This window comes from Pongo pygmaeus, chromosome 11, assembly GCF_028885625.2.
Source record: "Pongo pygmaeus isolate AG05252 chromosome 11, NHGRI_mPonPyg2-v2.0_pri, whole genome shotgun sequence".
Taxonomy (NCBI): Eukaryota; Metazoa; Chordata; class Mammalia; order Primates; family Hominidae; genus Pongo; species Pongo pygmaeus.
In genome coordinates, this window is record NC_072384.2 from 90,184,117 (window position 1) to 90,196,637 (window position 12,521).

Genomic DNA, 12,521 nt, shown 5'->3' on the forward strand with positions numbered 1-12,521 from the left:
TGCATCCTTTACTCCAGCCTGAGTAACAGAGTAAGACCCTGTCTCAAAAAAAAAAAGAAAAAAAGTGTTTTCAGAAACAGATTTTATGAATTTTTAGAGCTATGTTTTTAGTCCCAAAACTAAGATATAATCAGGGACCATTAATCTCATTCATAGAGATTACCTGTGCTTCTTACAGCTTAGTCCTCTTTAAAATGAAGCTGTCTTTATTGTTTTAGTTATCCTTAAGTCCCTTAAGAGAAGTTCATTCTGTGATAACACACACTTGGGAGGCTTAGAAGGCACATCACAAGCATTGTCATCTATTTATTGACCAAACATCAAACAAGGGTAGGAATGAGACATTTAGAGGGAAAAACCTTTAACCTTAAACTGAGCTTCTGTACAATTTCACAGGGAACAGTCAGGAGGAAAAATAGGTGGCTTTGCTATATGTAACCTATATTGTTTAGAAGTGGCACTAAAGTAAAGCAAACATTGTTTACTACTCTTTGAGTTGTAAATATGTGACCAGGGGATAAAGCCAGACTCTAACAGTAGTCCAAGATCTGTAGGTTCATGAGGTTTGGGGAGGAACAAATTTTGTTGTGCTTGTTTTGCTTGACAGTATAGATCAGGACTCAGCAAACATTTTTTATAAAGGGTCAAGATAGTAAATATTTTAAGCTTTGTGGGCCACATGGTCTGTCACAATTATTCAGTTCTGCTGTTGTAGTATGAATGCAGCCATGGACACATGTAAACAAGTGAGCATGGCTGTACAAAAATAGGTAGCTGGAATTTGGCCCAATGGTTTGCTAACCCTTGGTAGAGATAAATCTAAGCTAGCAAAAATTGAATTGTTTTCAGTTTTATAAAATATGCCAGATCTTGAAAAAAATGCTTTCCTATTTTGCAAGTTGCCATTTTTATTGAGTGATTATCTTTTTCTTCTACTGATAAGATAAAGCTGTTTGTTTTTACCTCAGATTTCTTCCATGTGACCAAAGTGATGAAAGGATTTTTACATGCCACTCAATCATACACTATTTTGCATTCTATTACTTCAAAATGAAACCTACCTTCTCTTGACAGGTAAACACTACACGTGAAGAGTGGTGAAAGGGAACATTGATTACTGAAGTGGCCTGGAGAGGGAAAGCACTGGTCAACATCACATGGACAAATTTCATTGTTTTCTAAAGATGGCCTGGAAGTAGTCTTTGCCACTGCTTCCTCCACAAACAGCTCTTCATAACATGGGCTGCATGAAATCAAAGCAAACTTTCCCATTTCCTACCATATATGAAGGTGAGAAGCAGCATGAGAGTGAAGAACCCTTTATGCCAGAAGAGAGATGTCTACCTAGGATGCCTTCTCCAGTTAATGTCAAAGAAGAAGTGAAGGAACCTCCAGGGACCAATATTGTGATCTTGGAATATGCACACCGCCTGTCTCAGGATATCTTGTGTGATGCCTTGCAGCAATGGGCATGCAATAACATCAAGTACCATGACATTCCATACATTGAGAGTGAAGGGCCTTGAGGTTGTAGGATGACAACACTTTGACTGTGGAGGTGCTAGTTTGAATACATGTGACAAAAGCAAAAACTGGTGTGAAAAATTACAAATAACTATCTGGATTTAAAAAATGTGTCTACGATAATGTCACTAGTATAAGAACAACTAGGATGAAATGCATTTTAAGTACTTCTATGTTAACAGCAATTTCTCTGTTTAGTCTTAGATTTTAGCCATCTGAAGGGCTGAACAGAGGTCCTGTGACACCCAATAATCAGCTGAAAGTCACAGCACTTCTTCCTAAGTAATGGCATCACCAAAGAAAATGCTAAGGAATAAAAACTGCCCCAAATTCCAATGGTTATTTTACCAAATTCCAATGGTTATTTTAAAGGTTGTCCTTTAAAATAACAAAATGCTAAGGAATAAAAACTGCCCCAAATTCCAATGGTTATTTTAAAGGTTGTCCTTTAAAATAACAATTTTTGTTATTTTAAAGGTTGTCCTTTAAAATAACAATTTTTGTTAATTTATACCCAAAAAAGTCCAGATATGAAAAAGGCTTTTCTAAAATTTCTTGGGAATGGCACTCAAGTCATAGTGATTAGTGATTAACATTAAGTCTTGTTTGTTAAGGATCTCTACTTCTTGACACGAATGAACCCTGTCTTTAATAAGATTTATTTTTGTAGATGAGAAGTGTAACTACCACCTTGGACCTCAGGGCCCTAACTAATTACAGCTGTTATTGGATGACTCAGACTTTGTGCCTAAAGCCATCTTAAAGATAACAGTTTATAGAAGCCATGACATTAGTGTTTATTGCATTGAATTAAGAAGCCCAGTGATATAACTATGCAAGAAAACAAGTATGGGTACCTTTTATAAAGAGCAATCCAGTAAATCTTAAAAATAACAGAAACTTAGTCTGCAAGGTAGAAAGTTTCAGTTTTAATTGTGTATTAAGCTTTACTGTCTCAGAGGTACAGAGGGCTGGAATATGGGCATTTATTTCCAGTTTTTTCTTGACTAGTTTAAAACAGACCAGATAATGCATGAAGATTTACAGTTGTATTGCAAAACGGAAAAGATAAAACTGTCCTTTGAGGAGAGTATTCGTTTTCTGGGTTTTTGTTATTTTTTAGTGGTAACACAGCCTATAGGGCATTTATAGCCACCTATTATACTGTTTCCATAAGCCTGGCTACCTTTTAGGGAAGCTATTTTTTCTTTTTCATTTTTACTGTCACAGCACATACACACACACCTTTTTGTTTTAAAGGATTAAGTACTGTTTGAAGATCAGTGGTAACAAAATTTGGGAGGGGGAAGAAGAAATTAAGACATAACTTTTGGAAAATTAAGACGAGTTTCTAGAATTATCTTTTCATCAAGATTTGGTAGACATTGAGTTTAAATGGAAAGGAAATTATTTAAGCCTGTGTATGTTAGATCCACAATACACCATTGGTATTGAAATATAAAGGTTAAAAAAAGGCTTATGACCTCTTTAATGAGATAAATATGTATTTGTCTTGTAAGCAGGCAGAAAATCTACCTCTAATTTTAACACTAATACTTTGAAACCCACAATCAAATAGAGTGAATTCTCCAAGTTACATGAGCAAGGAAAACATTATTTGAAATATGCCATATTTTAGTTGCCTTTGGACACCTCATCATTCAACTCTAATTTTACCGAGTCCCAGGATTTGTACTGTCCCATTGTACTTGCAATCTACAATTTATATAATAGAAAAACAACCAAACCCATTCATACAAGGATCTGAAGTTATAAGGTTAAGGGCAGAAAGTTACCCATAAGTATAAAACATTTCCAGGTCATGAAGAGTAGTTTAGGTTGAGTGACAAAAGCATAGGTGTGGTTGTTTTTCATTCATTTTGCATCTCACACCAAGACATTTTTGCTGCAAGGTCATTTGCTGCTTAAAACGTACAAGTAGGTATATAAAATAAGTACAGTGGTGAAAACACAAAGCCACGTAAAGCAGCATGTCCCACTAAATTTTTCAGTATACATAGGGGCAGACAGGTGAGTTCTGGTTGTATCTAAATATTTTAATTTCAGGTTCCTTCTGTGCCCTGGGCCACTATTTCCCAGGGGTGTAACAGAGATGCCTGCCAGATCCATATCACCTAGAAGTCTGATCTCTGTTGCTGCCGCTCCTCAGCAACTATGGCAGTATAGTTTTGTCACTAAGCACCATTCCCTTGTCCCTGAATCACATTTTAATAGAGTACGATATCTTGTGTACAATATTTCCAAAAAACTTATGTCTGAAATATATGCTGTATTATATGTTAACCCATGACATATATGAACTACAAGGCTTGCATAATCAGTGAGCTAGTGGATAAATCAAGTCAGGAGCAAATGGGAAAAAGATGAATAAACAAATGAATAAAAAAATGAGTAAATGAATAAGAGATGAATAAACAAATTTACATTACATGTGATAGTTATCATGGTATAGGTTGGCCTTCATGACAAGATGGATGAGAATATCACTGATAGGATATTGCCTTCTTTCATATCTTTATATTGAAATATGGGCTTTACTTCAATTTGAAGGTCTTTCACGAACAATAAAACAGAGTAGAAGGACTGTCTGAGAAGGCAGGAGACATATGGAAACAGATGACTGAAAGACTGACTAGCTCCTGGAAAGGGAAACATTTGGAACATCCAGAGTAAGGGCAAATGGGCTTCTACCAGCACAACAAAGAACCTCCAGGTGGCAACATGGAAGCAGGTTATCAGAGAAAATAAATGTGCAAATTCCTTATTTACAATGACTCACTTAACCCCACAAATATGTTTCACTGCTGCCTTCCCCAGTTGTCGCTTATGTACTGTTGTTACCTTTCAGTTACATGCCTTTGATCCTAAAATTCTCTACTTTTGTTGCCTTATCAGTTCTTTGCAGTCTGCCTGTGGTTATCAGCACTTAAAGCACAATTTTGAAGTGGACAAAAATGATAATCACCTTAGTCCCAGAGAAATAATTTCAGTCAAACTGCCTTATTAGTATTAAAAACAGACACACTGAATGAAGTAGCATGATACACATATATCCTACTCAGTATCACTGGCCTTTTATCAAATGGGGAAACTATACTTTTGTATTACATAATTTTAGAAATCAAAAGTTAGAGACTCTTTATAAGCAATATCAAGGAACAGTAATTTAAAAACCAAGTTCTAACAAATATATTGTTTGCTTAATCACAATGCTCTCATCTTGTATATGAATGACTAAATAGGACATGTCTTCCTTGGAGCTGTGGGCATTAGTTCAGAAGCACTACCTGCATCTTAATTTTCAAAACTCAAGTTTTATTAGCAAATCCTCTTCTCTGTAAGACTTAGCTATGAAGTGGTATATTTTTTCCAAATATTTTTCTGAAAACATTTGTTGTTGTAACTGCATAATAAAAGTCCAGTTGCAATTAACTAGTGTGAGTTCTTATTTAACTGAAGCAAATGCTTTCTGACATTGTGTACTTTGAATTTTTTAACAATATAAAAGACAACATTTTCTGCATTGTTAACAAATATAGAGAACAAAAATCCATTTATACAAATAATTTCTTGGATCATTCAGGTCCAATTTAGGACCTTTAAGAGTATAAATGTAAATGTATCCAATATCATGGCATCTTTATTCCAGATCTGTTACTGAATTATTTGAAAGAAAAATGCTTCACATAAAACAGATTAAGAACTGAGAAAACGCAATACCTTCTGGGCTGTCATTTCCTCATCTATGAGAAGGGTGCAGGACATGATCTTTAATGTCTTTTTCAGTTCTGTTGGCTTTTTGTTCTTATAAACCTGAAGTTCACTTAGTTTCTAAAGAGTATGGGATGAAGGAGAAACTATAACAAGTTACAGAAAATTTATTTTGTTTATAAACAAAAATTACAAACAAAAATTATAAATTTTGTTTAATTTATAAACTTACCTTTAAAATTAAACAAAAATTACAAACAAAAAACAAAATCATAAATTTTGTTTACTTTGTTAATTTATAAACTTAACTTTAGTTTAAAAATTATTCTTGCCCAGAACTTTAAGGTTCTGAGTCTGGAATACCTTTTAGTTCTTTCATACCTTAAAAAGTACTTATTTCATTAACAATATCAATTACTGAATATCTTTTGAACAAAAGTCTTCTTGCTTTCAATTAATTTTTTTCTCCTGACTTGAACCTTGTTTGTAAGGATAATTATCACACAAAAGTCTTATGTAAATTATAAAAAAAAACAGAGTGTCTCTAAGAGATTGGAGTTTCCTAATTTCTCATTCTACCAGATTAACAAATATCACAAATAACAAGAAAATAATGCTTTCAGTTTCACCATGGGATGGTATTCTGATTATTTTAGGGAAGACCAAGTCTGAGTTGATACTGAAGAGGGACGTTAATAAAAATCTTTTCTCTCTGCCCAAGGTTTCTAATGTTTATAAAAGGAGCTCTTCTGCTACAGTAACTCAGTTACTTTAAAACACACTCATATATGGAGAAAATTCTATGAGGCATTAACACAGTATCCAAAACAAAAATTCTATGAGGCATTAACACAGTATCCAAAACAATTTTCAGGGTCTTTATTTTTTATATTCTATACCTAAGTTGATTTCATCAACATACAAGCCACTACCAAAAGCCAAACAAAGATCCCATTTCAATTAGATATACCACTCAAGAGAATCTCACATTTTTCCATCTTCTAAGACAAGGATTGACAAACTTTTTCTGACAAAAACCAGACAGTAAATAATTAGGCTGTGTAGGCATTACCATCTCTATTGCAACTACTCATTTCAAAGCAGCCACAGATAATATATAAACAGATGAGTATAGCTAGTTCCAATAAAGCTTTATTTGTGAACTCTGATAATTTTCATGTCATGAAATATTAGTCTTTGATTTCTTTTCCCAACCATTTAAAAATGCAGAAACCATTCTTAGCTTACAGGGTATATAAAAACAGGCTGCAGGCTGGATTTGGCCCACATGCTGTAGACTGCCAACCCATGCTACAAAATATACCTTAAAAGCCTGTCACCTCAAAATTTCAAATCACTGCTTCCCAAAGACTTAAAGTGATTATTCAAATCTTCCTCAGTAACTTCTTTTAGATCAGCTGGTTTCCATTTTGGACTCTGGTCTTTATCAATTAAAACTGTCAAGAGAAGATACAAATGTTAATACCATTATTTTTTTCTAATATTGCCAGATTTTACTTACTGAATTGACAGAAATTCTTATACTAGGCACATTTTTCTATCATACTTTTTTCCTGCAAAGTTTTTATATGTGTTCTATTTTTCTTTTAAATTAAATCTCCAGAGATGGACAGCAATATACTTTTGATGACTGGGGTGGATATTTTCTAACTTCCTAAGCCTCATGTCTTAGCTTTAATAAAGCCTACTGGATTAATCCAGTGGTTTAAACATTAGAATTCTTTTTTTCTTCTTGAAATAAAATTGCCAATGAAACCTCCACATTACAAAACAGGTAAAACCAGTGGTTTAAAATAAAGGCAGGGGAGGGCAGAGGGACCAGATGTGCCTTCTAACCTCCTCCACATTGAATTTTGGGAGGAAATTAATTGCTTAAGGTAGAGAAAAGGGGACTTCATGCATAATTAAATGTGGATACTGTTGTTCTGCTGAATCCTCCAGTTCAGACAGCTCTGGATTTAAAAAAATCAGGTTATCATGAAACCGTCTAGTTCTCCTATTTCAGTGTAGTCATCACTCATCAGAGCCACATAGTATCCCCACAGGATTATGAGGCAATCTGTAACTTCTCCTAAAAAAAAGGCGGAGGAATGTCCAGTATACTGTAGTTATACACACGTTATCATTTGGGAGACTGGGTGGAAGGTATGCAAGATCTCTGTATTATTTCTTATAATCGCATGAATCTACAATGATCTCAAAATTTTAAAGTTATGGTTGTGGCAGCAAATTTCAACCATGCTTAAAATGCACATAATTCTTGTGAAGAATGGAAATATTTAAATGTGCAAACTATAGTGAACTAGAAAAACCTAATTTAGCATTTAAAGCCTAAAATAGTTAAAGCAGCAGTATGGGAACCAAGGAAGAAGACTGCCTTGGTAGCTGGAGGGAAGCTTTTACACACAATTAAATGCAGATACTGGAGGTTTTGTTTTTAAGATTTAACTGCCTACTATGAGATTCTGGCATCAGATCAGTGGCGATATTAAACACTGATGTTCTGATCCCTACTATTTGAAAGTTTTATATTCCATGGACAGTGTGAACAAAGAACAACCCTGGCACATTTTTTCCACAAGAATCTCTTTCACTGTAAGTCTTCTGGTCAATACTACCTGTCTCCTTGAGATCCCACCGAAGGACAAGAGGAAAGAGACTATTAATCAAATTTGTTATTTTATTTCAAGCTGACAATTTTTTTACTAGAATAGATATAAGTTTGTGCCATGTAGGCAGCTCAGGTTTTGCAAGTCTCCTGAGATAGCCACTACATGGAGTTTGAGTGGGTATCCAGCTCCACTAAGATGGTCTTTTTTTCTTCTATAACCAGAAAGCAGTAATTTGTTCTAGATGTTAACAGTAAGAATTTTTAACAACTGTAAAATTTGCTAATTTACTTTAACTTGCTAATATGTTTTTATTATTAGCAAACTGCAGCAAACATTTGACTATGTAAGAACACAACAGTTTTCAATCTCAGAACAGACGCTGCTTTCTGAAAGAGGCGGCAATATACTTTCTCTTCATTAAAAAGTAGCATAGGCCAGACGCGGTGGCTCAGGCCTATAATCCCAGCACTTTGGGAGGCTGAGGTGGGCAGATTACAAGGTCGGGAGATCAAGACCATCCTGGCTAACACGGTGAAACCCCGTCTCTACTAAAAATACAAAAAAATTAGCCAGGCGTGGTGGCAGGCTCTTGTAGTCCCAGCTACTTGGGAGGCTGAGGCAGGAGAATGGTATGAACCCAGGAGGCGGAGTTTGCAGTGAGCCGAGATTTTGCCACTGCACTCCAGCCTGGGCGACACAGTGAGACTCCATCTCAAAAAAACAAAACAAAACAAAAAAAAGTCGTATAATAAGCACTTCCTTTATGAATCAGAACTTTGATGCTGATTGGTTTCAACATTTTTTCCTCAAAATAACAGTATTTATCTAAAAACCGTATCTTTCTTTTTAAAGAAGGGCTATATAACATATAATGAATACCTTAACAATATAACCCTGTATGCTTACAGGTCCTCTAAAATCAGAGGTCTAGGCTGTAATCCACATGCAGCAAGAATTTGCAGAGAATTCGTGAGGAAAATGCCTATGTTACTTAATTTCCGCAAGACACACTGCCATCTCCTCTGATCAGCTCCATGTGCTGAATACTAAAAAGATTTCAATCAAGTCCTTATTTCTGATATTGTATCATGTCAGAAATGAAGAGAACTCTATGAAAAGTGATTGTTTATCAAAGCTTAAGAGCTCAGAGAACATAACATAACCTTTTATTCAGATAAAAAAGTATATCCAGGCTGGGCACAGTGGCTCACTCCTGTAATCACAGCACTTTGGGAGTCCAAGGCAGCCAGATCACATAATATCAGGAGTTCAAGACCAGCCTGGCCAACATGGTGAAACCCCGTTTCTACTAAAAATACAAAAATCAGCTAGGCGTGGTGGCATGGGCTGGTAGTCCCAGCTACTCAGGAGGCTGAGGAAGGAGAATCACTTGAACCACTTGAACCTGGGAGGTGGAGGTTGCAGTAAGCCAAAACTGCACCACTGCACTCCAGCCTGGGCGACAGTGTGAGACCCTGTCTCAAAAAAAAGAAAAAAAAAAAGGATATCCAGAGTCTGCACTATAGTAAAATAATTAATAAAAACAGGAACATTAGATATGCAAAATACATGCACAGGGAACAACTCATTTTATACAACATAAATAACAGCTTTTATAAGGGTAAGAGTTACGCATAAAAAGGAATTGTTGCAAGTTTGCTAGAAAAAACAGTCAAGCACTTCACTTGCTTTTTCTAAATATGCTGACATTGGAGATTATAAGCAAAATGGAAAGTATTAATAAGACAATCTGCAGATGTTACTAATGACATCATATGGTCTTTTTCCCCAGCAATGTTTAACTGCTGAGGTACAGGCAAGAAGGTGGAAAGTAGGGTTAGACCACTGGTCAATTTTGCCAGGCCAGCACAAAAGAGGGAGAAAGGGTAGGGGATTTGAGGGCTTTTTATAAGGGAATAAATGCATGTTTCAAAGGCCACAGCAGCAGGATGGCAGCAGGATGAGTTTACAAGCTCAATGCTGCACTTATCAGAGGCAGTCCATGATTGTAGGGGCAGGATTACCTTATATATAAATTAGGGAACAGTGGCCAAGTTATGTGAATTTTTAAAACAATTATCAGTTTCAAAGACTGATCTTCCTTTTCATATCCCAGATGGTAACATATTCTTTAAAAACATACACAATTTTGCAATCTTAATAAAAGTTCAATTTTCACTACTAAAACAACTATGGGTTGAGTATTCTCTATCTGGAATGCTTGGGATCAGAAGTGTTTCAGGTTTTTTTTTTTTCCAGATTTTGGAATATTTGCATTATACTTATGATCCAATGAACATTGGAGTGTCATGTTGGTGCTCAAAAAGTTTCAGATTTTGGTACATTTTAGATTTTAGGATTTGGGATGCATAATCTGTATCTTCTTTAATTAACAGCATATGCTCACAAATCCCATTTCCCCAAAATGGTTAAGTTCCCATTTGCCACTTACCAGCTCTAACGCCTTCATGAAAGTCATGACCTCTCTGAAAGAAAATTGAGATTCAATGGGGATGATTTCTGGGTGTCCTTATTCTGGGTTATCTTCTCTCTCCTCTACTCACTTCAGCCTTCCACTCCCATGGCCACAACCTGAACCATGACATTCAGAGATGAGCCACCTCTGACAGCCACTCTCTGATCACCACCTCCTAATCTTATTTGCTCAAGTATCTCCACTGCCACAAATCATTGATCTTACTGAGGTCCACTGATCCTACGACTTTCTCCCCATCCGTGCTGGCTTCACTTTGCTCTTCATCCAGCCCAATTTCACCAGTCCTTTAATATGGTCACCTTCCTGTCAAAATGCCATCATCTCCCTCAAACCTTTTTTTCTTTTTTACAATCCTAGCAAAATCCCGGCACCCACTAAACCCTACCACGTACCCCTGCCTGCACTTCAGCAGCTAAGTCTTGCTGCAGAAAATCATACAACTGTGACTGGTTTCATTAAAATTCATGATCAAAAATCTCAAACAGGCACAGAAAACTGCCAAACAATCCAAGATCTCTTCCCAACTCCCCAAGATAATGATTTAAAGTGTTTTCTGCCTTCTCAACCTCTACCCGTAGAGCACACTCTGATTATAGTCTCAGCCAATTACTTAACCTCTGACTTCTTTAAAAATACGAGAAGCTCTTAGATATGAAGTCTTGTCTTCCCACCACTAAAACACCTGCAGGCAACTGCGGCCATCTGCCCTGCCTTCCCTTTCAATGCCATGGAGGAAAGGACCATCCCTTTTTCAAAGACCAGTCCTCCCTTGCATTCCAATTCACATCCCCTCTTGCCTTCTCAAGGACGGACTTTGCTTGATGTGGTCATTCACTTTTCTTTTCCTAGAATCACCAATGTAGGCAATATAGCTGAGTTCAAATGGCTAGGTTCACATCTTGATAGCTACATATTAACTATGTGACCTCGGACTAGTAATTTCTCCAACCCTAGTTTCTTTATATGAAAAGGTAATTTATACATCCATCCTAGGATTATTTTAATCCACATCCAAGCACAGTGTCTGACACTAAGTGTTCAGTAAATACTAACTACCATTAGTATCATCAACATAATCTTTTTTCTCTATTGGATCATTCCCAATCATTTTTAAACATGTTCTAGTACCTTCCATCTTACAAATAAAAAAGGAACTTCATTTGATTCCACAGTCCCAGCTTCTATCCTATTTCACTTTCAAGAGTATTCACCTACACATATTCTCTCCGCTTCTTCACATCCCATTTTTCCTCTCCAACTTACTACAGTCTAACTTCTGCCCCCACTCCTCTAAAATGGCTTGCCAAAACCACCCATGATGTCGGCATCGCCAAGGTCAAATGACACTTCTAACCTCATCTACACTTCGACGGCGTTCAACACTGTCCATTACACCCTCCTCCCCGAAACATTCCTCTTTCTTTTGTGACACCACACTCTCCTGGTCCTCCTACCTCTCCATCCTGTTTTTCCTTCCTACTGCTCTTTCTCTACCACATCTCAAAATGTTAGAGTTCCTTAGGGCTCAGGTCTGGACTCTCATTTTCTTTATATATGATTTTATGTATTCAGTGCTCAACATAGCAGCCTGAGTGATCAATTCTTTAAAGTATAAGATCATGGCATTCCTCTCCTCATAATCATCTAGTGGCTTCCCATTTTACTCAGCCAAAGTCCTTAGAGAGACCTTCAAGGCTCTGTATGCTCTGCACAGCCTTTCTCTACACTGTTTCCTCTGACCTCATCTCTCACTCACCACAACCTCCACCCCCCACCCACTTCCACACAGCCTCTTTGTGGTCCCTAGCACAGGCAGTCATGCTCCTGCCTCACAGCTTTGTTCTTGCAGTTCCCTCTGCCTGGAATGCTCTTCCTCTAGATAATGGCATGGCTCACTTCCTCACTTCTTTCAGGAATTCACTCAAAGAACATCTCAGTGAGGCCTCCTCTGGTCATCCCATCTACAATTCATCCCCCTGTTACTCTATATCACATATCCTGCTTCCTTTTTCTCCCTAATATTTATAATCATATAATATATATTTTATGTATTAATCTTGTTCACAGTCTATTTCCCCATTATAAAGTAAGTTCCAGGAGGGCAGGGATTTTGTCTGTTATCCTACTCTCTACTC

At 36.6% G+C, this 12,521-nt stretch overlaps 2 protein-coding genes across 15 annotated transcripts in view; one reads left to right on the top strand and one right to left on the bottom strand.

Annotated features, from left to right (window-relative positions):
- Nucleotides 1-4,977, top strand: part of C11H2orf88 (chromosome 11 C2orf88 homolog) — a 116,194-nt gene extending 111,217 nt beyond the window's left edge. For all 7 annotated transcript variants that reach the window (XR_010122863.1, XM_063647730.1, XM_063647731.1 and 4 more), the window contains one exon: nucleotides 1,075-4,977. Coding sequence is in view for 6 of the 7 variants with exons in the window: in XM_063647730.1 (XP_063503800.1) it covers nucleotides 1,239-1,526 (288 nt within the window). In the remaining variant the exon portion in view is untranslated. The remainder of the gene's footprint in view (nucleotides 1-1,074) is intronic.
- A 1,136-nt stretch (nucleotides 4,978-6,113) lies between these two features.
- The window catches only part of HIBCH (3-hydroxyisobutyryl-CoA hydrolase), a 119,901-nt gene continuing 113,493 nt past the window's right edge, over nucleotides 6,114-12,521 (bottom strand). For 5 of the 8 annotated variants that reach the window (XM_063647726.1, XM_054476866.2, XM_054476867.2 and 2 more), the window contains 2 exons: nucleotides 10,342-10,375; nucleotides 6,114-6,713 (listed from right to left, as the gene is read on the bottom strand). In XM_063647726.1, coding sequence (XP_063503796.1) covers nucleotides 6,598-6,713; nucleotides 10,342-10,375 — 150 coding nt within the window. In that variant the 3' untranslated portion in view covers nucleotides 6,114-6,597. Of the gene's footprint in view, nucleotides 6,714-10,341; nucleotides 10,482-12,521 lie in introns of those variants that run through there. The other 3 variants (XM_063647729.1, XM_054476869.2, XM_054476868.2) reach the window with 2 other exon arrangements.